Genomic DNA, 25,063 nt, shown 5'->3' on the forward strand with positions numbered 1-25,063 from the left:
CATGGTGGGATTCTAAGGTCTTCTCTAGACCATGACAAGTGTGGAGATGTGAGGGACGTGGGGAAAGGGACGGGAGCAGGTTCTGATGAGCTCACAGCTTTTCAAAAGAAGCTGATATTTTCTGAGAAGCAAACAATGTTGGGAGCATTCTCTGCATCCGAGGAAACAGCCCCTTCTGTTCAATGCTTAATTACCATCTGGCAACTGAGGTTGTGGATAAACAACCATATTTACCTGAGGTGGCTTCTATGGATTGGAAAACATTCTTCTTTGTTTCAGTTGTTGGCCACGGGTCTTAGTCTTACCCCCCTCTGGGATCTTTGTCCGAGTTCAACTGGAAAGAACATGGACTTTGACTTCAGACAGTCCTGGGTCAGAATTCCAGCTCACTCTGAGTTTCATTTCCTCCTCTGTAAAATCTTTTATTGCTATCGAAGATTCAATGATATGGCCACGTTAAGTACCTGGCACATAGCAAGTATTAATTAAATATTCGTTCCCTTCAGCTTTCCAAATGTAATCACCTAGAACCTTCCCAAAGATTTCAAAGAACTAGGGTTAAAAATTCCTACAGTGCTCGCTTCTGTAGCACATATACTAACATTGGAACGATACTAAGATTAGCATGGTCCCTGAGCAAGGATGACACACAAATTCATGAAGCATTCCATATTTTTAGATATTAAAAAGAAAGTATTGATTTTGATTCAATAAATGTCTTCTTTCAAAAATAAAGTAAAAAAATAAAAATAAAAATTCCTGCAAAATTCTCTGTGACTAGCAACACAGAGGATCCTTGCTGGAATTGTAGTTCTGCAAGGCCAAGACAATCACATCGTTTGCAGATCCACCCTCACACCAACAAAGCTGCAGAAGGGAATCTCAGAATACTTCCAGAAAGTATAGAGCAAAAGCGCTACTTACTGTTACCAAGTACTTGTGTGTGTATTGGAGTGGGGTGTTTTGTTGTTGTGGGCTGGTCCAGTGCACGTGGTTCCATTGGACTAGGCTTGACTAGAGAGAAACTTCTTACCTGTCATAAGGGTGATGATGCTATTAGGAGGGACTACAGTTCAGGGGAAAGAACATGGGAATTACAGCCAAGTAGGGCTGACCTCAAGCCCTGGCTCTGCCACTGTGGGACTTTGGACAGGTTATTGAACACATCTGCATCACACTAATTTCCTAAATGATAGGCTTAACAATGCTTGTTTTTCAGTGTTTGAGGGGAATGGAAATAATATTAAATATGTGTAAAGTCCTACACCAAGAGAAAGTGCTTAAAAATGCTAGCTATTACTATTATCAAGGTTTTTTAAATTTTTTTTTTTTTTTTTTTTTTAGACAAAGGGTCTCACTCTGTCATCCAGGCTGGAGTGGAGTGGTATGATCATAGCTCACTGTAACCTTGAACTCCTGGGGTCAAGCGATCCTCCTGAATAGTTATGACTATAGGTGTGCGCCCCCATACCCAGCTAATTTTTAAACTTATTTTAGAGATGGGGTCTTGCTATGTTGCCCAGGCTAGTCTCAAACTCCTGGCCTCAAGTGATCCTTATGCCTCAGCCTCCCAAAGCACTGGGATTACAGGAGTGAGCCACTGTGCCTGCTCTAGCAAGGCTATTAATAAGTATTTAGGGAAACAAAGTCCAAATTCAGAAGGCAGTCAGGGAGTTGTCTAAAGGAACTAAGGCAGATATTGCAGCCAAGTCATAAAGCCAGGAGTCTCACAACCAAGGGGAGGGGGCAAGTATTCCTAGTTCTTCAGTGAACACCTATTATGTACCAGGCACCATACAAAGTGCTGAGAAAACAATGATTTAAAAAAAAAAAAAAAAAACAAGGCATGGGAAATGACCAGGCTTTGTCAGGAGAAACCCCATGACCAGTGGAGCTGAGTGCAGAAAGCAAGGAGGGAGATGGGGCAATGTGAGGCTAGAGGTAGAAAAGCAGGAACTAGACTCTGTTAAGGATTTTAGTCTTGATTGTAGAAGCAATGAAAAGCTGTTGAATTGCTGTAAGGAGGGAGATATTATACTGTGATTATATTTGTGTTTGTAAAAGGTCACTCTGGCTTGAAATATAGATAACAAATTGGAGAAAGGCAAAAGAGGAAGAATTAGATAGAATGATTTTCAGGCCAGGCACAGTGGCACGCACGTGTAGTCCCAGCTACTTGGGAGGCTGAGGCAAGCAGATCACTTGAGCTGAGGAGTTCAAGGCTGCAGTGAGCTATGATGGTGCCATTGCACTCTAGCATGCGTGACAGAGTGAGACCCTGTCTCTAAAAAAAAAAAAAAAAAAAAAAAACAGAATAAATAATTTTTTAAAAAAGAATGACTTTATATTCGTTCTTAGAAAAAGTTATGTTAGCTTAGTATAGGGTAATAGTAGGAATGGTGGTAGAAATTCAAGAGATATTTGTAAGGCAAAATGGACAACATGGATATGGAGGATAAAGGCAAAGGAAGAGCCAAGGATGAACTCCAGTGTTTTTGACTTGCAGAGTTGAAGTAGGACCAGGTTAGAGGAGAGATGGTTAGGTTAGTTATTAGCAGTGGATCTGAGGTATTTCTGATATATCCAAAGGGAAATGCAGGTAAAAGAAGTTGGAGATCTATGCCTGAAACTCAGAGAAGTGGCCTAGACTGGAAATATAAACGTATGAGTCCTCTACACAGAGGTAGTAATTAAAGCCAAGAGTTGAATGAGATTATCTACAGAAAGAGAATAAAATCAGAACAGGAGAGGGGTTAGGACTGATCTTTGAGCAGTTTCAAATTTAAAAGCCAGTAGTGGAGGCTGATCACCCAAAGAAACTGGAGAGAGAGTAGGTGGGGAAAGTCGGGAGGAGGGCAGGACCAAGAAGCTATGGCACAGAAGCCCAGGGAGGAGGGTGTGTCAAGAAGAAGGGCTATATGGTATCCATTGGATTAAGCATTGCAGAAGCCTTAGCTAGGGTTATTTTGGTAGTGTGGTGTGGTCTGAAAACACACAGAACTGGGTTGAGGAATGAGTGGGAGGGGTGAGGACACTAAGTATAGCCAACGTGTTCAAGTAATTTGGTAGTGTTGGAGACAAGAAAGATAAGATCATATCTAGAGGGGAATGAAGGGTTAAGTGAGGGCCCTTAAGTTTTAATGGGAGAGATCTGAATGTGCTTAAAAGGCTAATGAGATTAATGCAGTTGAGGCAAAAGTTGAATTTGGAGGAGAGTAAAGGGATAATTTTTAAGAGTCAAGAGGAAGGGATAGAGTTAAGACAGTGTGGTATTGGTGAAAGAATAGTAAATGGAGCAATGGAATATAGTAGTAATCCCAGAAATAGACCCATGCAAATATAGTCAACTGATCTTTGACAAAGGAGCAAATACAACACGATAGAGAGAAGATAGTCTTTTCAACAAATGGTGCTGAAACAACTGTACATGCACATACAAAGAAAAAAGAAAGAATCTAGATACAGACCTTACACCCTTCACAGAAATTAACTCAGAATTGATCACAGACCTAAATGTAAAATTCAAAACTATAAAACTAGAAGATAACGTAGAATGAAACCCAGATGACATTATATATGGCAATGATTTTTTTTTAGACACAACACCAAAAGCATGATTAGTAAAAGAAATAATTGATAAGTTTGGACTTCATTAAAATTAAAAACTTATGCTCTCTGAAAGACACTGTCAAGAGAATGAAAAGACAAGCCACAGACTGGGAGAAAATATTTGCAAAAGACATCTGGTAAAGAACTGCTATCCAAAATACAAAGAACTCTTAAAACTCAAAAAGTAAAAAGTGAACAATCCAATTAAAAAATGGGCAAAAGACCTGAACAGAAACTCTACCGAAGAAGATATACAGATGGCAAGTAAGCATTTGAAAAGATGTTCAACATCTTAAGATATTAGGGAATTGCAAATTGAAACAACAATGGGATACCACTACATACCTATCTGTGTGACCAAAATCCAACACACTTACGACACCAAATGCTGTGGAGGATGTGGAACAGGAACTCTTATTCATTGCTGTTGGGAATGCAAAATGGTACAACCACTTTGCAAGGCAGTTTGGCAGTTTCTTACAAATCTAAACATACTCTCACCATATGATCCAGCAATTGTGCTCCTTGATATTTACCCAAATGAATTAAAAACTTATGTCCACACAAAAACTTGCACATGGATATTTATGGCAGCTTTATTCATAACTGCCAAAACTTGGAAACAACGAAAGTGTCCTTCAGTAGGTGAGTAGATAAACAAACTGTGGTACATTCAGACAATGGAATATTATCCAATGTTAAAAAAGAAATGAGCTATTAAATCATGAAAATTCTTAGAGGAAACTTAAGTGCATACTACTAAGTGAAAGAAGCCAATCTGCAAACACTACATATAGTATGATTCCAATTCTATGACATTCTGGAAAAAGCAAAACTATGGAGACAGTAGAAGACTCGTGGTTGCCAGTGGTTGTGAGGAGGGAGGGATGAATAAGCAGAGCCCAGAGGATTTTTAGGACAGTGAAACTATTCTGCATGGCACTGTAATGGTGGATACCTGTCATTATACATTTGTCAAAACCCACAAATGTGCAACACCAAGAAAGCACCCTACTGTAAACTATGGACTTTGGGGTATAATGATGTGTCATTATAGGTTCACTGATTGTAATAAATATACCACTCTGGTGGGGGATGTTGATAGTGGGGGAGGCTGTGTGTATAGGGACACGGGATTTGTGGGATCTCTCTGTACTTTCCACTCAATTTTACTGTGAACCCGAGACTACCCTAAAAAAATAAAATGTATTAATTATTTTTAAAGTAGTTCACAATGTGGAAAAATGGAGATGTATCCCTACTCCATCATATTAAAAAATAAACTCCAAATGGATCGAAGACCTAGATGTGAAAAGTAAATTTATAAAGCTAACAGAAGAAAATATTAGAAAATACCTATGTGATCTCAGTTGTTTTTAGGCAAGATCACAAAAGTGCCAGCCATAAAATAGAAGTTGAGGAATTCGACTAGATGAAAGTTATTTCTGTTAAATAAGAATTCTGAAGATAAGATTAACCTCTGGGTGGCAGAAAGGAGAAGGTATTTGTAAATGATGCAGTATTCATATCTAGAAAAATCTCAAAAAGCAGCAAGAAAAAGGCAAGAAAATTCACTGGCAAAGATTCTGAGTTGGCAATTTATAGAAGGGGAAACCTGATAAATTTATGAAAAGATGCCAAAATTTGCTAGTATTAAAATAAGAGATGCTACTTTATAACCATCAGACTGGAAACAATTAGAAAGTCCAGTAATAAGAAGTACCAGTGAGTATATGGGGAAATTGAGAACACTTGTGCATAGCTGATAGAATAAACGGTATAGCCATTCTGCAGAATTCTCAGTACTTACAGAAATTAATATGACTATACCCACAACCCAGCGATCCAGCAATCCCACGACATGGTTTGTATCGCTGAGAAACTCTGATCACAAGTACAGTGGTATGAGGTTCTCCATTGCAGCAATGTTTGTGGAGACAAAGAGCTGGAAATCAGCTAAGTGCCCTTCCCTGGAAGAGTGGATAAGTAAAACATATTGATAAAAAGTATTGCCTGCAATAGAATACCAGGCAATAGTCAGAAACAATGAATCACATTCATATACAGTAACACTGACATAGCTCAAAAGCATAAAGTTGAATGAAAGAAACATTAAAAAGCAAAACTATTCTATATAATTTCAAGGTAATTCACACACACACATACTCAAAAGGACATATATTAAATACTTATGAGTAAATGCTAAATAGAAGAGGGAAATGGAAGTAGGATCAAAACTATAGAGCTAAACAAAAAGTAATAAGAGATTGCCTTTGCTTTGTATAGTGATGAAAGGAGTTTGAGTGACTTAATTCTTTCTGCTTTCTGTCCTAAAAAGAAAAGGAATTTTTAAAAGTAAAATAAATACAATATAGTTATAATAATGTCATAAGATTGTATTTGAAGATTAAATGAGTAATTCAAATAAAGCACCTAGTGTAGTGCCTAGCACCTACTACACGCTTAAGAAATGTTATCTATTAATGCTATTAACACTAGTCATGACATAGCTACTACCAACTAATTAGAGTTGGCATTTAAAACCAATTGGATTTAGGTGATTTTCCCCCAAAAGATCCTTTCAGGTCTAATGTACTCTATAGTTCTACTAGAGGTATAGGCAAGTACCGCAGCAGACCCAGAAGCAAGCAGACAGGAGAAGAGCTGAAACAGCCTTGGGAATGGGAAAGGCTACCATCTTGTTTGTAGTGTCATGGGAAACTGTAATGGTTAACTTGGGAGAGTACTGACTGGTGAATATAATTTACAAATTAAGGAAGTAAGGACTACACAAATAAAAAGTGCTATGCACTTTGCTATACTTCCTCCAAAAGGATGTTTTCTTTTAACATTTTTAATTTTAAGTAGCTGAATTACAAAGTCTACCTATATTTGCTTTGGATTATCCCTCCCTATTTTTCTCCTTTCCTCAAATGGAACACAGGTTGTACTAGTGAAACGAGCAAGATTGTCACCTAGTGGTTGGTTCCTCAAAGTGCTGACCCGAGATTGGTCACAGAGAACATAGATGTGCCTAATCTTTGTCCTCATATATAGTTAGTTCAACAAATGCTGACTGGGACTCCATGCCAGGCACTATTCTGGTGCCCGGGGATATACAGTTGCTAACACAAAATGACAGGTTTAAAAATAAAATTGAGCAAGTTTCAACTCAGAAATTTAGGGGCTCTCCCAAAATAACGTTGCATTTTCATGCGTTTACTTTCCACTGGTTTTCCGTAGATCATAGATGAAGAAGAAACGCAGTTTATGAGCAACTGCCCTGTTGCCGTCACTGAAAGCACACCACGGAGGAGAACGCGAATCCAGGTGTTTTGGATAGCGCCGCCAGCAGGAACGGGCTGTGTGATTCTAAAGTAAGTAAGCATAGAATCCTTACGCACTTCATGCTCCTTCTCTAAAGTTTACCAAAGACTTTGTGGTGTGGTTGCAGAAAGAAAAGTGGCTTTACTGGGCATCAGACAAGTTGCAGCATCTCTCTGCCCTCCCCTATCTCAATTCTAAATTAGCACCATGGGCCACCCATTGTAAAGTGCTTCATAAAGAATCATTTGCCTGAATCTCTGCTTTCATCAAATAGAATGATTCTCCTGGCCTCTCTCTACCTTACTGGAGGTAATGATACCAGGGCTGGTTAAGAAAAATGACAAACCAGGTGAAGATAATCTTTGACTTTCTCCATCTGGAATTTAATACTTTTTTTCTGAGAACACACAATACCTAGAATCCTTTTTTTTTTTTTTTTTTTATTTCATCTTGTTATGGGGGATACAGAATTTCAGGTTACATACGTTGCTCCTGTACCGCCTTTCCCCACAAGCCAGAGCTCCAGGTGTGTCTGTTCCTCAGGTCGTGCGCATTGCACCCATCATGTAGGTATATATCCCTCCCTTCCCCACCCACCCCTTCCCGAGTCAGCACCTTCAAGTGTTACCACTCCCCAAACAGTGCGCAATGCACTCATTGTGTAGGCATACCCCCATCCCCTCCCCCGCCCCCCACTTCAGTCTGACATCCAATTGGTGTCGTTCCCAGATGTGTATTTAGGTGATGATCAGGGAAACCAATTTTCTGGTGAGTACATGTGATGCTTGTTTTTCCATTCTTGGGATACTTCACTTAATATAATGGGTTCCAATTCTCTCCAGGAGAACTATAGGGATGTCGTATCTTCATCATTCCTTATAGCTGAGTAATATTCCATGGTATACATATACCACAGCTTACTAATCTAATCATGTATTGATGGGCATTTGGGTTGTTTCCACATCTTTGCTATTGTGAATTGTGCTGCTATAAACATTCGGGTACATGTGTCTTTGTTAAAGAATGACCTTTTTTCCTTTGGGTATATGCCCAGTAATGGGATTGCTGGGTCAAATGGCAGGTCTACTTGAATCTGTTTAAGATACCTCCATAGTGCTTTCCACAGGGGTTGCACTAGTTTGCAGTCCCACCAGCAGTGTATTAGTGTTCCTGTCTCTCCACACCCACGCCAACATGTGTTGTTTTGGGTTTTTTTGATAAAGGCCATTCTCACTGGGGTTAAGTGATATCTCATTGTGGTTTTGATTTGCATTTCTCTGATGATTAGGGATGTTGAGCATTTTTTCATATGTTTGTTAGCCATTCTTATATCTTCTTTCGAGAAGTTTCTATTCATGTCATTTGCCCACTTTTTGATAGGGTTACTTGATTTTTTCTTGCTGATTTTCCTGAGTTCTAAATAGATTCTTGTTATCAGTCCTTTATCTGATGTGTAGTATGCAAAAATTTTTTCCCATTCTGTAGGTGGTCTGTTTATTCTCTGGACTGTTTCTTTGGCTGTGCAGAAGCTTTTTAATTTAATCATGTCCCATTCATTTATTTTTGTTGCTGCTGTGATTGCCTTGGGGGTCTTCTTCATAAATTCTTTGCCTAGGCCAATGTCTGTAAGAGTCTTTCCTACATTTTCTTCTAGAATTCTGATTGTATCACGCCTAAGGTTTAAGTCTGTTATCCACCGTGATTTGATTTTTGTGAGAGGTGAAAGCTGTGGGTCCTGTTTCAGTCTTCTACAAGTGGCTAACCAATTCTCCCAGCACCATTTATTGAATAGGGATTCTTGTCCCCAGAGTATATTCTTTCCTGCTTTGTCAAAAATTAGGTGACTATATGAGGATGGTTCTATATTTGGATTTTCTGTTGTGTTCCACTGGTCTGTGTCCCTGTACTTGTGCCAGTACCAGGCTGTTTTAAGAACCACGGCCTTGTAGTATAGTTTGAGGTCTGGCAAATTAATACCTCCCATTTTGTTTTTGTTGCTTAAAATTGCTTTTGCTATACGGGGTCTTCTCTGGTTCCATACAAAGTGTATAATTATTTTCTCTACATCTGTGAAGAATGATGTTGGTAATTTAATAGGGATTGCATTGAATCTGTAGATCACTTTGGGTAGTATAGACATTTTAACAATGTTGATTCTTCCGATCCACGAGCATGGTATATTTTTCCATCTATTTGCAAGTTCTGATATTTCTTTTCTCAGTGTTTCATAGTTTTCCTTATAGAGGTCCTTTACCTCTTTAGTTAGGTATATACCTAGATATTTTACCATACATACAAAGAAGAACTGGTGCCCATCCTACATAAACTATTGTCCAATATTGAGAAGGATGGAATTCTCCCCAACACGTTCTACCAAGCCAATATAACATTGATACCAAAACCAGGAAAGGACGCAACAAAAATAGAGAACTACAGACCAATTTCTCTCATGAATATAGATGCAAAAATTTTCAATAAAATACTAGCAAATCGAATCCAAGTACTTATCAAAAAAATAATCCACCACGACCAAGTGGGCTTCATCCCAGAGATGCAGGGGTGGTTCAACATACGTAAATCTATAAATGTAATTCACCACATAAATAGAAGCAAAACCAAAAACCATATGATACTCTCATTAGATGCAGAAAAAGCATTTGACAAAATTCAACACTCTTTTATGATAAAAGCGCTTAACAAAATAGGTGTAGATGGAACCTACCTAAAAATGATACGAGCCATATATGACAAACCCACAGCCAACATCATTCTGAATGGGGAAAAATTGAAAGCACTCCCACTTAGAACTGGAACCAGACAGGGCTGCCCACTGTCTCCATTACTTTTCAACATAGTATTGGAAGTCCTTGCGAGAGCTATCAGGCAAGAGAGCAAAATCAAGGGAGTCCAAATAGGGAAGGAAGAGATCAAACTCTCACTTTTTGCTGACGATGTGATGCTATATCTGGAAAACCCCCAGGATTCAACCATGAGACTCCTGGAATTGATTAACGAATATAGCAAAGTCTCTGGCTACAAAATTAATATACACAAATCAGAGGCATTTATATATGCCAACAACAGTCAATCAGAAAACCAAATTAAAGACTCAATACCCTTCAAAATAGCAACAAAGAAAATAAAATATCTAGGTATATACCTAACTAAAGAGGTAAAGGACCTCTATAAGGAAAACTATGAAACACTGAGAAAAGAAATAGCAGAACTTGCAAATAGATGGAAAAATATACCTAGAATCCTTAAACTGTGGTTAGGCTGACCTGAGACCCAAATGTAACCTCCGTTAGCCCCAAGCTCAGGCTTCTGACCCTATCTCCTTCCTTGCCCTCGGGTGCCACTTCCTATCTGGCCTCCTCATCTTCCTTTTGGTGAGTTACAATAGATAATAAGAAGTATTAACCGGCCAAAAAAATTTTTCTCTGAAAGGTAGCATTGCCTCAAACTTGTGTCTCCAAAACTGTGTGCCACATAATGATGTCCTGGGAAATGTAAGCACATGGGCAGGAAAACAATCTCTGTGGTTAAATATTTGCATACTGCATCCCCTTCTTGCAGATTCCTAACACATATTAGCATAATGAAGGTTTTGCAAAGTCCTTGTAAAAAGAAATCTGTTTAATTTGGTTTCACTCAGTATTTGCCAAATTTATTTGACTGTAAATCTTGTTTTCTTTTCTTTCCTTTTCTTTTGTGTATGTGTGTGTGTGTGTGTGTGAGAGAGAGAGAGAGAGAGAGAGAGAGAGACTGTCAATAACATTCACCAGTTTGGAAAACACAATAATAATCTATTTTAAATAAATTTAAAGTCCTTATGGAATGATGCTGGGAATTTAGGATTTCAGACAGACAAATAGTCATGGGTAGATGGACAGGGCTCCAATCCCAGCATCCGAGAAGTCATTTTTCCATGGAGGTAGGGGCTGGGACCTTCCCAAAAATCTTCCTCTTCTTTAAATTCCCTAAGGCTTATTTATGTATTTAGTTCATTTGTCAAATGTGGACATTTCGACAGACTTACAGCTGTGGTTAACTTCAGCGCACCCCTGAGAAGATGCTGATAGCAAGCCTCCCACCTAGGCATTTGGGTCCCTGCAGTTCCTAGACTTCCACTATGCCTGGCTTATGGAAAAAGTCTCACAGAGTCTCTGGAAGCATCTGTCCATTGTCCCAGCTCAGCCCTGTCTTTGTCTGGCCTCCCTCTGCTGCCATCTGTCTGGACATCGTTTGTTTATTTCTTAGTTTAATGCAAGCTGAGCATCCTTCCCTCAGATTCCTTGAGAAGTTTGGCTCTTGGCATTAATCTACATTGTGGTCATTAAAAAAAAAAGTTGTAATGAAATCTTATCATCTACACACATTGATATATGACATGTATCTGGCATCTAGTTGAAATGTGAGAGGCCTTGTGGAAACAAATGAAGACCAATGAAATGAGAACAGAGGCTATGTGTTCAGAGCTTGCTACATAGCAAGGGAGTCAGCCGCCATCACTAGCATTTGGCAGAGTCTCAAAGGCAGGCAGAAGAGTGGGAAAGCCTTACAGTGAAAAAGAGGGAAGACTTCAGGTCTGCTCTGATTGAAGGCTCTTGGTATGGGGAAGCTGGAGGCAGGCTAACTATAAGTGGAGTATCTTATGTGACTGGTCTATAGAGCGTATTTGGTTTTTGGGTTTGGAGTTGAAAGTGGGGGCAAAAAATATAGCAGTTGGCAGTCATTGACTAAATCCTGATGTTCTGGGCCATTTTCTGGGGCCCAGACGCTGGGGCCCAGAGTTCTAGTGTCATTGCCATATGTGGTCTGGCCATTGTCTATTAGAATACTTAGTCTCTCAGCCTGGACACTGGGTTCCCAGCTTGGCTCTCGGTACCCACACCCCTACCCATGGCAGCCCAATTACTCCACAGAGCCTGAGGCTCTAAAGAAGATGGGTGGAAAATGTCACATCTACATGATGACTCTTTCTGCTCTAAAAGCCTTTATCCCTCTGGCCCAGATCTCTGGTTTTCTTTGATTTATTATTCTTACAACCCGGAAGCATTTGATCTTTCTGGTGGAAGCCAGAGAGGCATCTCTTGTTTACCCATTAACAATCAACATATGTGAACGTATGTTTATCCATTAACAATTGACATGTGTGGCTTGTTCATTCACTCATTCTTTCCACAAATATCACTGAGCCTCCATGTGCCCAGGAATCCAGAATATACAGACCACCAAGGTATGTTCTTGGCCCTGGAGGTTCTTACAGGTCAAATGGGGGAGCGAGAAAAGGTCATCCAACACTTTCTCTACACCAGGAACTCAGCGCACATCTAGCAGGCTCTGTCTAATTTGATCTCCGAGGAAACTACTCCCATTTTACAGAGGAGGAGACAGGCCCCTATGCAAATTAGGCAAGTTTCTTGAAGTCACACACCCATTTAACTCTAAAGTCCATGTTCTTCCTTTCTTATATTTATTTTTTCTGAAGGAATAATATATAAGCTAATATTAAAGAAATAATTTTATAAGACATAAACACATTCACATTGTAAAACTTCACATACAGAAAGTAGTGAAATACAGAAAAATACAGAATACAGAAGAAGTATAAAATCCATGACATCTCCCCCAATAAATCCCAGAGTTTTCTACACAAAGGCAGAAATAGATACCAATTTGGTGTGTAGGTTTTAGGCTTTTATCTGGGAGTTTATATTCATAAAGGAAAACATAAAGTACATGGTTTCATTTTTATGGGAATTTGAGTTTACACAAATGGTATCATATTATATTACATGTAATCTCCTGAACTTAAATGCTTTTTCACTAAATAAGATGTATTAGAGATATGTCTAGGTCAGTACATATAGACCTACATTTTTTTTTAACTCTTGCATATAATCTATGGTATGGATGTTAATTATTCCACAGCTGATGGACATTTAGATTGTTTCCAGTATTTTACTACTGCAAATAATGTTACGATGAACATCCTGGTGCCTGCCTCTTTGAGCAAATATGCAAGCTTTCATCCACAGTTGATGCCAAGAAATGGGATCATAAGGGATGCACATTTATAATTTTAATAGACACTGCCAGATTTTCCTCCAAGAAGCTTGCCAACTTAAACACTCTCCCTGACTGTGAACAAGAGAGCCTAAATCCTTACTTGCTCAACGGCCCTTGATGTTATCAATCTTTAAGATTCTGCCAGTCCTCACTTTAATTTTCCTACACCCAAGGTTATAAATATATTCCCATATTTTGTATATTTTTATAGATTTTTAAATCAATTTAGGTCTTTAATCTTCCTGGAATTTAATGTTGTGAAGGAGATGGTATCAATAAGCCTCAACCGAAAATAGATGGCATGCTCAAAATGAGGTGGAAAACAACAGTGGAGGACACCTATACCACCTCGGCCTGAAGAGGCATGAGGAGGAGGTGGAGGGGATGGGCGGAGAGGACCACCTACAGGAGGAGCTGAGGCCTTTGGTTAAGGGAACCAACTAGCCTGGGGGACCCCAGCCAATCCCCTTTCCCTGATCCCCTGTGGGCTCTCCCCTTTGGCTTGTCACCAACCATGAGGACAATGGAGCCCACTAATATAATCCATGTAGATTATTCTCTCAGGCAAAGACTAGGGGGCAAAAGAGTGGAGCAGACATCTACCTGGAAGAGCAAACCACAGATGTGCAGTACAGATGAGAAAGTGAAATCTACCTATTTTTCCCAAAATGGATAATTATACTTGTGCCACATCCATTTGTTGAATAGTTTATCCTTTCCCCAATATGTTGGGATGCCTCTTCGTCAAACACAAAATTGTTACACAAGTCTGTTCTGTTTGGTTGTTTTTTTAATCTATTCCTCCATGAAACCCATACCATTTTATAGCATTGTTTTATGTTTTGATAGCAAGTTATTGCTCATTAATCTTCTAGTTCAAAATGTTCATGGTCATTTGAGCAGATTCATAATTCCAGGTGAATTGTAGAATAAGTTTGTTGTATTCAATAAAAAATTATTTTAAGATTTTTGAATGATGTTGCACTAAATTAATGGTCTAATGTGGGAAAAATCAGTATCCCTAATAATAGTCTTCCCAGTCATAAACATGGAATATACCCTATTTATTCAGGTCTTTTACATCCTTCGTAAAGTTTTTCAATTTTTCTTCACTTAGATTGTACATTCTTGTGAGGCTTTTTTTCCCCATAGGTAATTTATAGTGTTTATAGTTTTATTGCTTTTATGAATGGGATCTTTGTTCCTATTATATTATACTTTCTAATCATTGATTGTTTATGTTTAGAAAAGTTGTTGATTTTTTACCTTAAGTTTGAATCTGTACACTGCTGAACTCTCTTGGTAGTTCTAAAGGCTTGCTTTTTCATTCTTTTGGGGTCATCAATGTAAATTATCATATCTAAAAATAATGAATATATATGCCTTTTATTTCTTTTTCATATTTTAGCTTATCTGGCACCTCTAGTACAATATTAGATAGTGGTATGCATGCTTATTCCTGATTTTAATGGGAATACTATTATATTTCACTTTTAAGTATAATATTAATATGTAGTTGTGCAAGGTTTCAAATCAATGCCTTTAATCAAGTTGAGGAAGACCCCTTGTTTAGCCAAGAAAGTTTCCTTCATTTTCATGTTGAAGGTGGTATTTGGGAAATCAACTAACCAATAATCCATGTGCACCTACCATGTGCCCAGAGTATACCAGGCACTGAGAAAGACTCAAAGGATAAACAATGATTCTGGCTTTCAAAACACATTCAGTCTAGTTGTGGTGTAAAGAAAAATATACATGCAACGTTAGCGAGCCCCAGACAGACATGAATGGGGGACAAATTAAACATGGTTCAAGTTCAGAGAAGAGATGAGCAAGGAATGGAATAATCAAAGTTTCTTGGAAAGATTAGCAGTTATATCTTGAAGGCAGTGGTAGGGTTTGAATAAAGGGACAAAAAGGAAGGGGTTATTCCAGGTAATGGGGTAGACAGAGTGAAAGCTGAAGTCAGAGCTTGTAGGTCAGGGTAGACGTGGCAGCCCGGGGAGACAGCAGACAGACAGACTTGTCGAGATTAGAAGGTCTTTGGGAGCCAAAATCCATTGCTAAATCATGGAAGTCCTCCAATGTCAACATAAAAAGATTGAGCTTGATTCCAGAGGAGACAGGGAACCGTTAGTGGTTATTAAACAGTGGACTGACACGCTGGGAGGAAGGCTCATTAAAAAGTTAGTGAGGGTGCTTCAATCTGGCAGCAAAGTTCAGGACAGATGAAAGGGAGATAGCAACTTGGTTGCAGAGCCCTCCTTGCAGAAAGGAGCATTTGCGAGGTGGTGTTTGAGTAATATTGCTGGGAGAAGGCAGCCTGGGAGATAAGCTGCAGAGTCTGCCGAATGTCAGCAGATGACAGCTCTGAAGCCCGCGTGGTTGGTTGTGCTCCTTTGCCCAGGAGGGCTGGGAAGGGAAGCACACAATAATTACGACTTTCCTTTTGGCGCAAACCTGACACCATTTCCATTTTCCATTTGGATGCAAAGATTTGAACATTTCTAAATTACATACTTTCCAGGCAGCTGTCCTTATAGCCTTCTCCCTACAAATGAGTGACCCAGCACTTCCAGTTTTCCTGGCATGCTACAGTGCTGTGAGATGCTGCAAACCATTATAGCAAAGTAGCAACTGATGAAAAGGAAAAGCCCTCGTGAGCAGAATAAATGTTTATAGGTCCCACCAGCAGGAAGCCTTGTCCCCTTGAGTCTGACAAAAGTTTTGTCTCCTGGAGTGATCCTCTCTTTCCGTGGATTTATTCCTTGGGTAGATTTCCAACACTTAACTTGTCCCTTCCTGGAAGTGTCTGAGATCTAGGTCATCCGTCTCCTGAGGAGACAGTCACTTGGTGAACCATTTGGGGAATTCAGTCTTAGGAAACAATGGTTTGTCACAGGCAGTAATAATAGCCAAGAGCCAAGCACTGTTCTGGGTGCATTACAAATACTTATTTCAACCTCACAGCAACCCTGTGAAGTAGATACTAAGGAGGAAGCTGAGGCACAGAGAGGTTAAGTAACTTGCCCAATGTCACAGAGTAAGTGACAGAGCTGGGATTCACACAGAAGCATCTGGGCTCCCAAGTCTATGACCTTGATACCATACTCTGCCATCTCACACTGGTGCTGCAGAACCAAGGTGACCTCTGACTTCTCCCTCTCCCCCAAAAGCTTGAATAGCCAGACCTTGGAAGTTGGGCTTATAACCATCTCTTCTTTCTGTCACTTGCTTTATAGTCATTGCCTTATTCGCAGACACTTCTTGCCTTACTGTTGCAGAAACCTCCTAATTGATCACCCTCGTCCTTGCTCTCTGACCCTTCCTCACACCACTTACCTAAAAACTTGACCGGGGCTCCCCATCACCGTAAGATAAAGTCCAGCATCCTGACCAGAGTGTGTAAGGCTCCTGGTGTCCTTCACCAGACCCCTGACCAGCCTCCCACTGCATCCCTCCCTGAACCCTGCTCTCCAGCCCCTCTTGTCTGTCCATTCTCTTAGCAACACTTATTGAGCACCTCCTGTGTGCAGGTACTGAGGACACAGAGGCTGTCTTTCAGGTTGTCACAGTCTAGGGGTGAAACACAAACAAAACAAATCAGGTCTACAGCATTTCATCTGCAATTCTGAAACCCAGAAAGCTCTAAAATCCAAAAGAGTCTTCATAACTTATTTAGGACCCAAACCTGCCTTGAACTGACTTGAAGTTATTTATAGTCTTTTTACCTAAATATTAATGCATTTGATTGTGAGATACTATACTAGACCCTGATGAGGGTGTTACAAAATATATGGAATGTGTACTGTATTACCTTCCTGAAATCTGAAAATATTCTGAATTCCAAAAGACGTCTGGCCTCAAGGGTCTCGGATAAGGGACCTTGGCCCTGTTAATGCATTCCAGGGTGGGACATTTGGTAATGGAAGCATCACCCAGGGCTCTGGAGAAGTGAGAGGAGGCAACTGGCTGACAGGACTGGTTTCACATAAATGTTAAAAACAAGCAATTTGTTTCTTGCCAGTGAAATAACCCATTCCCACCATGGCCACTACAAGATCTGAGAATTCATTCAGTGTTCTCATCACCGAAGAATAAAGTCAAAATTCCTTAGCAGGATGTTGAAGGCCCTTCACGATTTGCTCCAGCCACCTTTACAGCCTCGTTTTTAGGAACTGCTCCTCCCCACCCGGGACTCTGAGCTTCATGAAGGCAGGGATCAATGTCACTCCTCTCTGTGGCGCTAACATAGGGGTTGGCCAGTTGTAGCCCATGAGCCAAATCCGGTCCACTGCCTGCTTTGCAAATATAATAAAATGTTGTTGGAACACGGCCATTTTAATTCACTTATATATTGTTTAGGGCTATTTTCAAGCTACAGCAGTAGAATTAAAAAGTTGCAACAGAGATTGGCCTGCAAAGCACAAAATATGTCTTATCTGGCCCTTTATAGATAAAGTGTACTGGCTCCTGCTCTAATGCATACCATAATGCTGGGAATTCAATAATTGTGCCTGGGTTCTCCTAAAAGCCCAGCTGAGACAAAAGCTTGTAGGCAGGTGGTTTATTTGGGAAGTGGTCCCAGGGAGCAGGAGTGAGGGGTGGGGGTGGGGGTGATTTGGTCAAGTGTTATTGACTTGGCCATTGCTGCAAGCAACTGGTTCTTGATCCCCCTAGGGCCTCTGGAGAAGCCCTTATGACATGTGTCTCAGAACAGTGTCCCCAAGGTAAAGGGGGAAAGCCACTATCCACTGGCCTCCATCTTCCCTTGATCAAGGGTGGCCCCACAAGCATTAACTGCCCTGCACTTCTGAGTTGTGCATATGTGAGTGTTCAGCAGATTCTGAACACTTGCTGCAGCACCAGAGAAGCTCTGGGACAGGAAACAAGAGGTACACCGTGCAGGAAAGGTGTGCATCATCCAGCTACAGTGGGGCAGAGCTGGTCCCTGCAGCCACGGGTAGAGTCAAAGAGGGGCTGAGAGGATGTGAGGAGGTGCATAGAGTTGCCTGGTATGGTCTGAATGTTTGTGTCCCCTCAAAATTCATTTGTTGAAACTTAATCCCTGATGTGATGGGATTAGGAGATGGGTCCTTTAGGATACAATTAGGTCATGAGGTCCCTAACAATGGGATTCGTGCCCTTATAAGAAGAGACATGAGGGCTTGCTTCCTGTCTCTGCTGTCTGCCACGTGAGGATGTGAGATGATAGCCATCTGTAATCCGGGAATAGGGTCCTTACTGCACACTGAATATGCCAGTGCCTTCATCTTGGACTTTGCAGCCCCTGGAACTGTAAGACATAAATTTCCGTTGCCTTTAAGCCACCCAGTTTATGGTTTTATGTTTTGTTATAGTATCCCTATAAGCACTAAGACAATGCCCAATACATTGATTAGTTGAATAACAGTGTAAGTAGCTTACATTTATTGCCAAGTATTATGCTAGATACATTGCATGCCATGTCTTAATTAATCCTCATAAATGCCCTATAGGGTTTGCACTATATTATTCCCATTTTGTTGATGAGAAAACTGAGGTTTAGAGATTCACTTAGGGTAAGAAAGCAGTTAAGCAACAGAGCTGGGACTTCTGATCCATAGTCAGACGTGTTATCCATTGCACCACTGGCCCGTGCCCCGGAGCTAGGACTTAAACGCACTTCTGCCTGACTCCAAAGCCCTTATCATTAATCACCACTAAGCTATACTGACTGAGCTCAACTCCCTTCCCCCACCCCCACTTTTTGTGTTAGTTGGTCTGTGAGGAGCAGGACTGAGCCCCTCCTGTAACCCAGGGGGTCAAGGACTACCTGTGGGGGGAGATGTTGTTCCCCAAGTGAAGATACTAAATGTCACATAGAAAATGGAAAACAAGCCCAGGGATCCTGGCAAGAGAAAGGCTTGTCAGCGGGAAGAAAGGATGAGTATTAAGGAGGAATTAGCTAGCACTCATACTACTTTGTAACTTCATAGGGCTCACCAAGTCTTTTTATCTTCAAAGGAAATAACATGGAAAACCACAAGGATGACTGTGTGTGTGATTTAGAGGAAAATGGCAGGGTCAGGAGGATCTTGTGACTGGGGTGAAGCTTATCCTACAATTTTTCTGGCATTAGGTAGTAAGAAGAACCATAGGCTCCTTTGCCATAAGTCAGGGTGGCTTCACTTGAGCAGTCTGAGACCTCAGGGAGGAAGCAAGGAGTCAACAGAAAAGGGTTTGGGAAACCCCGAGCCAGCTAAAATAGCTGGTTCTTGGGAGAGCAGTTGAAAAGACCAGTGCCATGCTAAAGGGAAACATATGCCTGGTTCAGGAAGACCCTATACCCTGGAATCCACCATCCAACAGGTGGAATCCAGATGCCAGGGGTTCCTGGCTCCAGGGGAGCAGTCTGATGACAGCAGAGTGTCATTCAGCAGCTGGGATCCCAGGTGCAGGATCCAGCCCCCTGAGGTGGAAACTAGTAAGAATTAAATGGGAAGTACAGCCTGCAGAGGAACAGGCTCTAGACAGAGCTCCAGGAACAGCAGTAAACTGCAGGTCAGGTGGGAAGACTGAAGCCCTGCTCTGTGGACTGCCCACACTGTGGGGACCCTGCAGGAGACTGCACCTTGGTGGGCATGCAAGAGCTCATGGCCCATCCCAGTTACGCTTCAGCACCCACATCTATGGCAGCAAGAGCAGGTACAGTCCTCTCCCACTGATGGAGTGGGCGTTGCCAGTATCTTCCCTGCCCTGGTCAGGTTGGGATCAAAACAGGATATTTTGATCCTGTGAACATTTTTTTTATTGAGGTTAAATTCACATAATATAAAATACGTTAAAATTAAGCATTTTAAAGTGATCAATTCAGTGGCATTTAGTGCATTTACAAAGTGCAAACACCACCTCTACCTAGTTCCACAACATTTCCGTCACTCCAAAGTGAACTCTTTACTCATGGAGCAGTTTCTCACCATTCTCCTCTTCCCCCATTCTCCTCTCCCCCCATTCTGTCTCTGTGGACTTGCCTATTCTTGATATTTCGTATAAATGGAATCATACAATGCGTGACCTTTTGTGTCTAGCTTTTTTCACTTAGCATAATGTTTTTGAGGTTCATCCATGTTGTAGCTTGTATCACTACTTTATCCCTTTATGTAGCTGAATAATATCCCGTTACATGGATATACCACAACTCATTTATCCCTATGAATATTTTCGACATGAGATGATGATAGGATAAAAATGGGAACTTTGGACAACAATGAAAAAGTACCTACCTTAACCTTTCAGTCCATATTTTTTTAAACCAGGAAACATACACAATTGGCATGTTGCCTCACACCTGAGTCTCACCCCATCCATAGGAAGGACAGTAATGACTCTGGGACAAAGGAATTAAAGGACAAAGAAATGGTTCTACACCTACTTTGTCTTTTAGAGTCATGAGAGTAAGCGTGAAGCAGTCTGTCACCAAAATGGCTTGATTAGGTCTTTTATACCCAGTATGTGACCACAGTGTAAAAAAGGGGTATACTTGGGCATTCGTTACTTCGTCTGGAGGAAGCGAGGGCCGAAGCTCACTGAAGATGCAAATGGTCTCAAAAGATGAGCCGAGGTCCTCAGTGCTGTAGCAGATGGCATGCCTTCATAGATACTCGCTGGCTCCATCACTATTCATTTCCAATCACTAACCAAATAGTTGTCCCGAATGATCTGCCTCCCTGCGAGCCTGAGAGCCACAGGGAAACCCGACCTAATGCCAGTGAAGAAATGAGATTACCTAAGAGGAAAGAATGTTCCCCCCCCCCATGATTAATTATTGTGGGCTGATTTCAGCTACATGTTTCCTTGGGTATTTCCCTAACAGTTCACATTTAACAGCCCCTGGAAGCCAGGAAAACACGAGAAAAAGCTCCTTTATGTCTTAGTTCTGTGCTATTCATAAAGGAAAATCATTGTTAATTTAGAGTTTGACAGCTGTGGTGCATTTGTAAGTCCAGGGCAGCTGTCATCAGCACTCCGGCTTATTTTTCAAGCAGATGTTTAATTTGACTTTAGTGCTATTGCCAGTTCTTGAGGAGAAGGAGAGGGGGAAGCAGAAACAGAAATAATCATTATATTCATCATTCGGTTTCCTTTCAAAACGTAAATCGGTATGATTAACGGTGACATCAGAATTGCTCTAATTGCAGTTTTGGGTGCAAAACTAGTTAGCTATTGTTTTCTACATGGTCCAAAGTCCTGTTTTAATTTTTTTTTTTTTTTTTCATAAAGTCAGAGGCTGTTTTTGGTAATTACACCCAGATTCTGAATAACAGCCCCAGCTCCCCAGAAAAGCCTTCCAGGGTGCAGAAAAAAATCAGGGAGTAGTGAATGACGGCTGACTAGGCCACAATCCCTAATGAAAGCCACAGGGCTGGGTCTTGTCCTGCCACTCTGGAATCAGAAAACCAGCAAGAGCAAACGGACAGAGCCCTCAGTACAGCAGCCAGCATCTCCCACTCTTGCATATCTACCGTGCTCATGCGGCCAGGCAGCTGGCTTTCTGCATGCTCACAGTGTGCAAATCGGTCTCAGAGTATAAAATTAAACACATCTGTGGCTCCACGTAGAAACCTGATGAGTCAGGATGTACTCGATCCGGCCTGCTGTTGCAGTCCACATTGCTTGGAGGAATCTTCCTTCGCACCAGCTGTGTTGCTAGGTAAACCCACTTTCCAGGTCTGCTTTCTTTACCCTCATTTTTATGTGTTTGGCTTCCAGAGGTCTCACTTGGCTATGACTTTTTACCATCTATTGTGTCTGATCAATGTCCCAAAGTAGCTTCTTGACATTGCCTCTGCAGTGGAGACACTAAATGCAATAACATGCTTTCCTGCATATCTTTCTTCTTGTTTCTTTGTGCATTGAGATGGAAGACTTACCTTGCCTTCTTCATAAGTCAACAACTCCATATGTGCTGTGCTGAAAAAGATTCCACCCAAAAGAAAAATTTGGCAAATATCCGGGTCCCAACTCCGAGTTCAGAGTTTGACAGAGGAATGATCCAACAGCCTCACCTGACTAGTGCCAGAGGTGACAGAGGATGCTCTAAACAGAACCAAAGATGTAGACCCTGAGAGGCTAGTCTGATTCCTAAAAGGGTGGTCCCCATCTTTTTAAGTGGCAAGCATTATTGGCAGGTTATTAGTTAGAGATTAGTTCTTTCTTAACTGTATAAAGATCAGGTTTCTAACAGGTTGATTTCCCAAGAATTTGGGGGAATCCTTAGGGAATTATAACATGTACCAAAAACCGTTGGTTGTTGTTTGCCCCTCAGCCACCCACCCTGGGCTGGACTCTGGATCTGTTCTGAGGGCCTTGGCTCTCCCTGCCTTTGCCCAAGCTCGGACTCCAGGCCACCCTTTAATACCCACATCATAGCTGGGCCAAACAATAGTGGTTCATAGGATGCTGCTGAAAGCTTGAGGGGTGTCACAAGATCCCCACAGAGAACTTGCACAACTGGGTTGTAGGTTTGGCTGCTCTCAGGGCCCAAGAACCCAAGCTCATCCTCAGGGACTCCTCGCCCCCGGCTCTGGGCCTGTCTCACACTTGGTGGGCATCAGGTTTCCTGCCTAACCTCAGTGGCTAGTTCCCCTTCCTCCAAAGGATTGCTCCTGTACAAGTCCCAGTGGCCCCAAACTCCAGACCCAACTGGCCTCCAGACTAGTTTGTTTAGCATTGCAGCTAAGATGGTAGACTCACAGGTCCTGCAGCTGAGATTAGAATCTGGCACCACCACTTACCAATGACATTAGGCAAGTCATTCCAAATTCCCGGTGCCTCAGGTGCCTGTCCTGTAAAATGGGGGTGATAATAGTACGTTCCTACCTCCTAGAGCTGCTGTGAGGATGAAGTGAGTTAGCATATATGAAGTGCACTCAGGATAAGTGCTGTATAAAGCTATGTTATTATTGTTGCTGTTATTATTATTATTGTATTACATTTGCAATAAAACAAAGACCATCAGGTAGATGTTTCCTAAGACAAAGAAGTCATTCACCTCACAAAGTGAATTTCAGTTTCTGGCACTTAAGACAAAAACAGTACATTTTTAAAAGTGGTTTTGCTAGCTTCAAAAACTATTAAGTTTCATTCTCGCGGGGTCTCCATTCCTTTTGCTTGCTTGCTCTTTGCCAATTCCTATAAAGAATATGAAGTGGCGTTAAGAAAAACATAAAACAAAACAGTCATATTAAATTTAAAAAACCAAGGTCAAGGAAAATAAATATTAAAATGTAAGATCAGGACAGGAGGAAGATGTCGGCACACTTAGGGCTCTAAGTTCTCATACAGTTGTAAGAGCAGTGGGTCACAACCCATTAAATAAATTGGAAAACGTAGGTCATCTGCTATAAATAAATACATATGCCAGTTAAATAAATAAATAAATGAATGAATAATTGCAAAATTCAGTAAGGAATAGGATGTTTATATAACCTCAAAGTACCCGCCTCAAAATATTTACTAAGTGCATGCAGAAACACAGGAAGTTTAGAAAGGAGAAGTCTGGCAGACACCTGTAATGGGATAAATCTAAATTTAAATCACGTGTCCCCCGAAAGGGAAGGATGAGAAGAGCACGACACAGTGTCACTTCTGTGATCTTCCTGCTTAAGACACACAGCTCGAATCTAACTGTGAGGAGACATCAGACAAGCTCAGACACGTTACAGAGTAACTGCCATATAATCTTCAAAAGTCTCAAAGTCAAGAAAAGACTGAGGAATGTTCTAGATTGAAGGAAACTAGAGTGACATAAAATCTAAATGCAACACTGTGATTCTAAACTAGATCTTTTGTCTATAAAAGAACAATTGTCGAAACTTCAATAGGGTGTGAGGATTCACTGCATCAATGTTAATTTCCTAGATCTGATGGTTGCATTATGGTTATGTGGGAGAATATCCTTGTTTGTAGGAAATGCACAATTAAGTACTTCACGTGATTGGACATGGTGTCAACCACTTAGTCTCAAAGGCTTCGGGGTAAAAAAGTTCCTTCTGTTGTTCTTGTAAGTTTTCTTTAAGATTGAAATGGTTTCAAAGGAAAAAGACTCCGCTCAAAGTCAGGGGGTGGTGGGGTGGAAGGAAAAGGGGAGGGCTGCATTCGCATCTTCCCTTCTTTCTTCTTTTTCTCTTTCCTTCCTGGCTTCTTCCTCCTAGAAGGTGGGATCAAGATGTGGATGAGAAGACATTGGGTTCAATGGGGAAGACAGGCAAGGACTCGCTAGGCCGCAGGGACCGAGCTGAGTTCGTTCATTTATTGATTCCTTCCCCTAGTGTGCTTGTACCAAGCACCAAGCACCACCATCCCATACCAAGCACCAAGCCAGACACCGGGAGGCAGAGCTGAGCAGGATGCAGCCTCTGCCACCAGGAACACGCACAGTGGTGGGAAGCAGACCGGCGAATAGGCAGCAACCACGCAGTGTGAAGGCTCTGCGCTGGGAGAAGCAGGGCGCTGGGTGGGCAGGCACCCAACCCAGCCCAGGGTGGTGAAGAAGGTCCAAAGGGCGGTGGCAAAAAGGCAGTAGGGGAGGGAAAGCAGGGGAAACTGATTGTCCCTAGACCAGAGGAAGCAGGGAGCATTAGGGGACCCGCAAGTGGTCCTGAGGGTGGAGCAGGAAGGAGTGTGGTTGGGGTGAAGGTGGGGCCACGCCAAGGCATTTGTTCAGGAGTCAGTGCTCAATGACTGTTCTTTTTTTCCTTTCCTTTCCTTTTCTTCTTTATGCCTTCCTTTGCCAAACATTCCTTCTTTGAGTATCCAGCTGGGTATTGCTCTAAGTTTTTAATAACAGCCATAATAATAGCTAAAATATGTGCCAGTGATGCTATAATGAGGATATTATTTCCTCCATCTTTCAGAAGAAACTGAGGCACAACTTGCCCAACATCATATAGCTCATAAGTAGCAGAGCTGAGATTTGAACCCTGGGCAGTCTAACTCCACAGCCCAAGCTTTTAATCTGCCATGGTACATGAGTACATCTTTAATGAGGCTGAATTCTCAGGATTTTTTGTCT

The 25,063-nt window shown here is 41.3% G+C and overlaps 1 protein-coding gene and 1 non-coding gene across 2 annotated transcripts in view; both read left to right on the top strand.

Annotated features, from left to right (window-relative positions):
• SPON1 (spondin 1) overlaps window positions 1-25,063 on the top strand; it is a 233,774-nt gene that overhangs the window by 49,892 nt on the left and 158,819 nt on the right. Inside the window, exon 3 of the mRNA XM_069469615.1 lies at window positions 6,853-6,986. Within this exon, the coding sequence (XP_069325716.1) occupies window positions 6,853-6,986 (134 nt within the window). The remainder of the gene's footprint in view (window positions 1-6,852; window positions 6,987-25,063) is intronic.
• LOC138385544 (U6 spliceosomal RNA) lies at window positions 574-677 on the top strand. The gene has a single exon (XR_011233776.1). It is a non-coding gene; the product is annotated as a U6 spliceosomal RNA (small nuclear RNA).

The sequence above is a fragment of the Eulemur rufifrons genome, chromosome 6 (assembly GCF_041146395.1).
Source record: "Eulemur rufifrons isolate Redbay chromosome 6, OSU_ERuf_1, whole genome shotgun sequence".
NCBI classification, from domain to species: domain Eukaryota; kingdom Metazoa; phylum Chordata; class Mammalia; order Primates; family Lemuridae; genus Eulemur; species Eulemur rufifrons.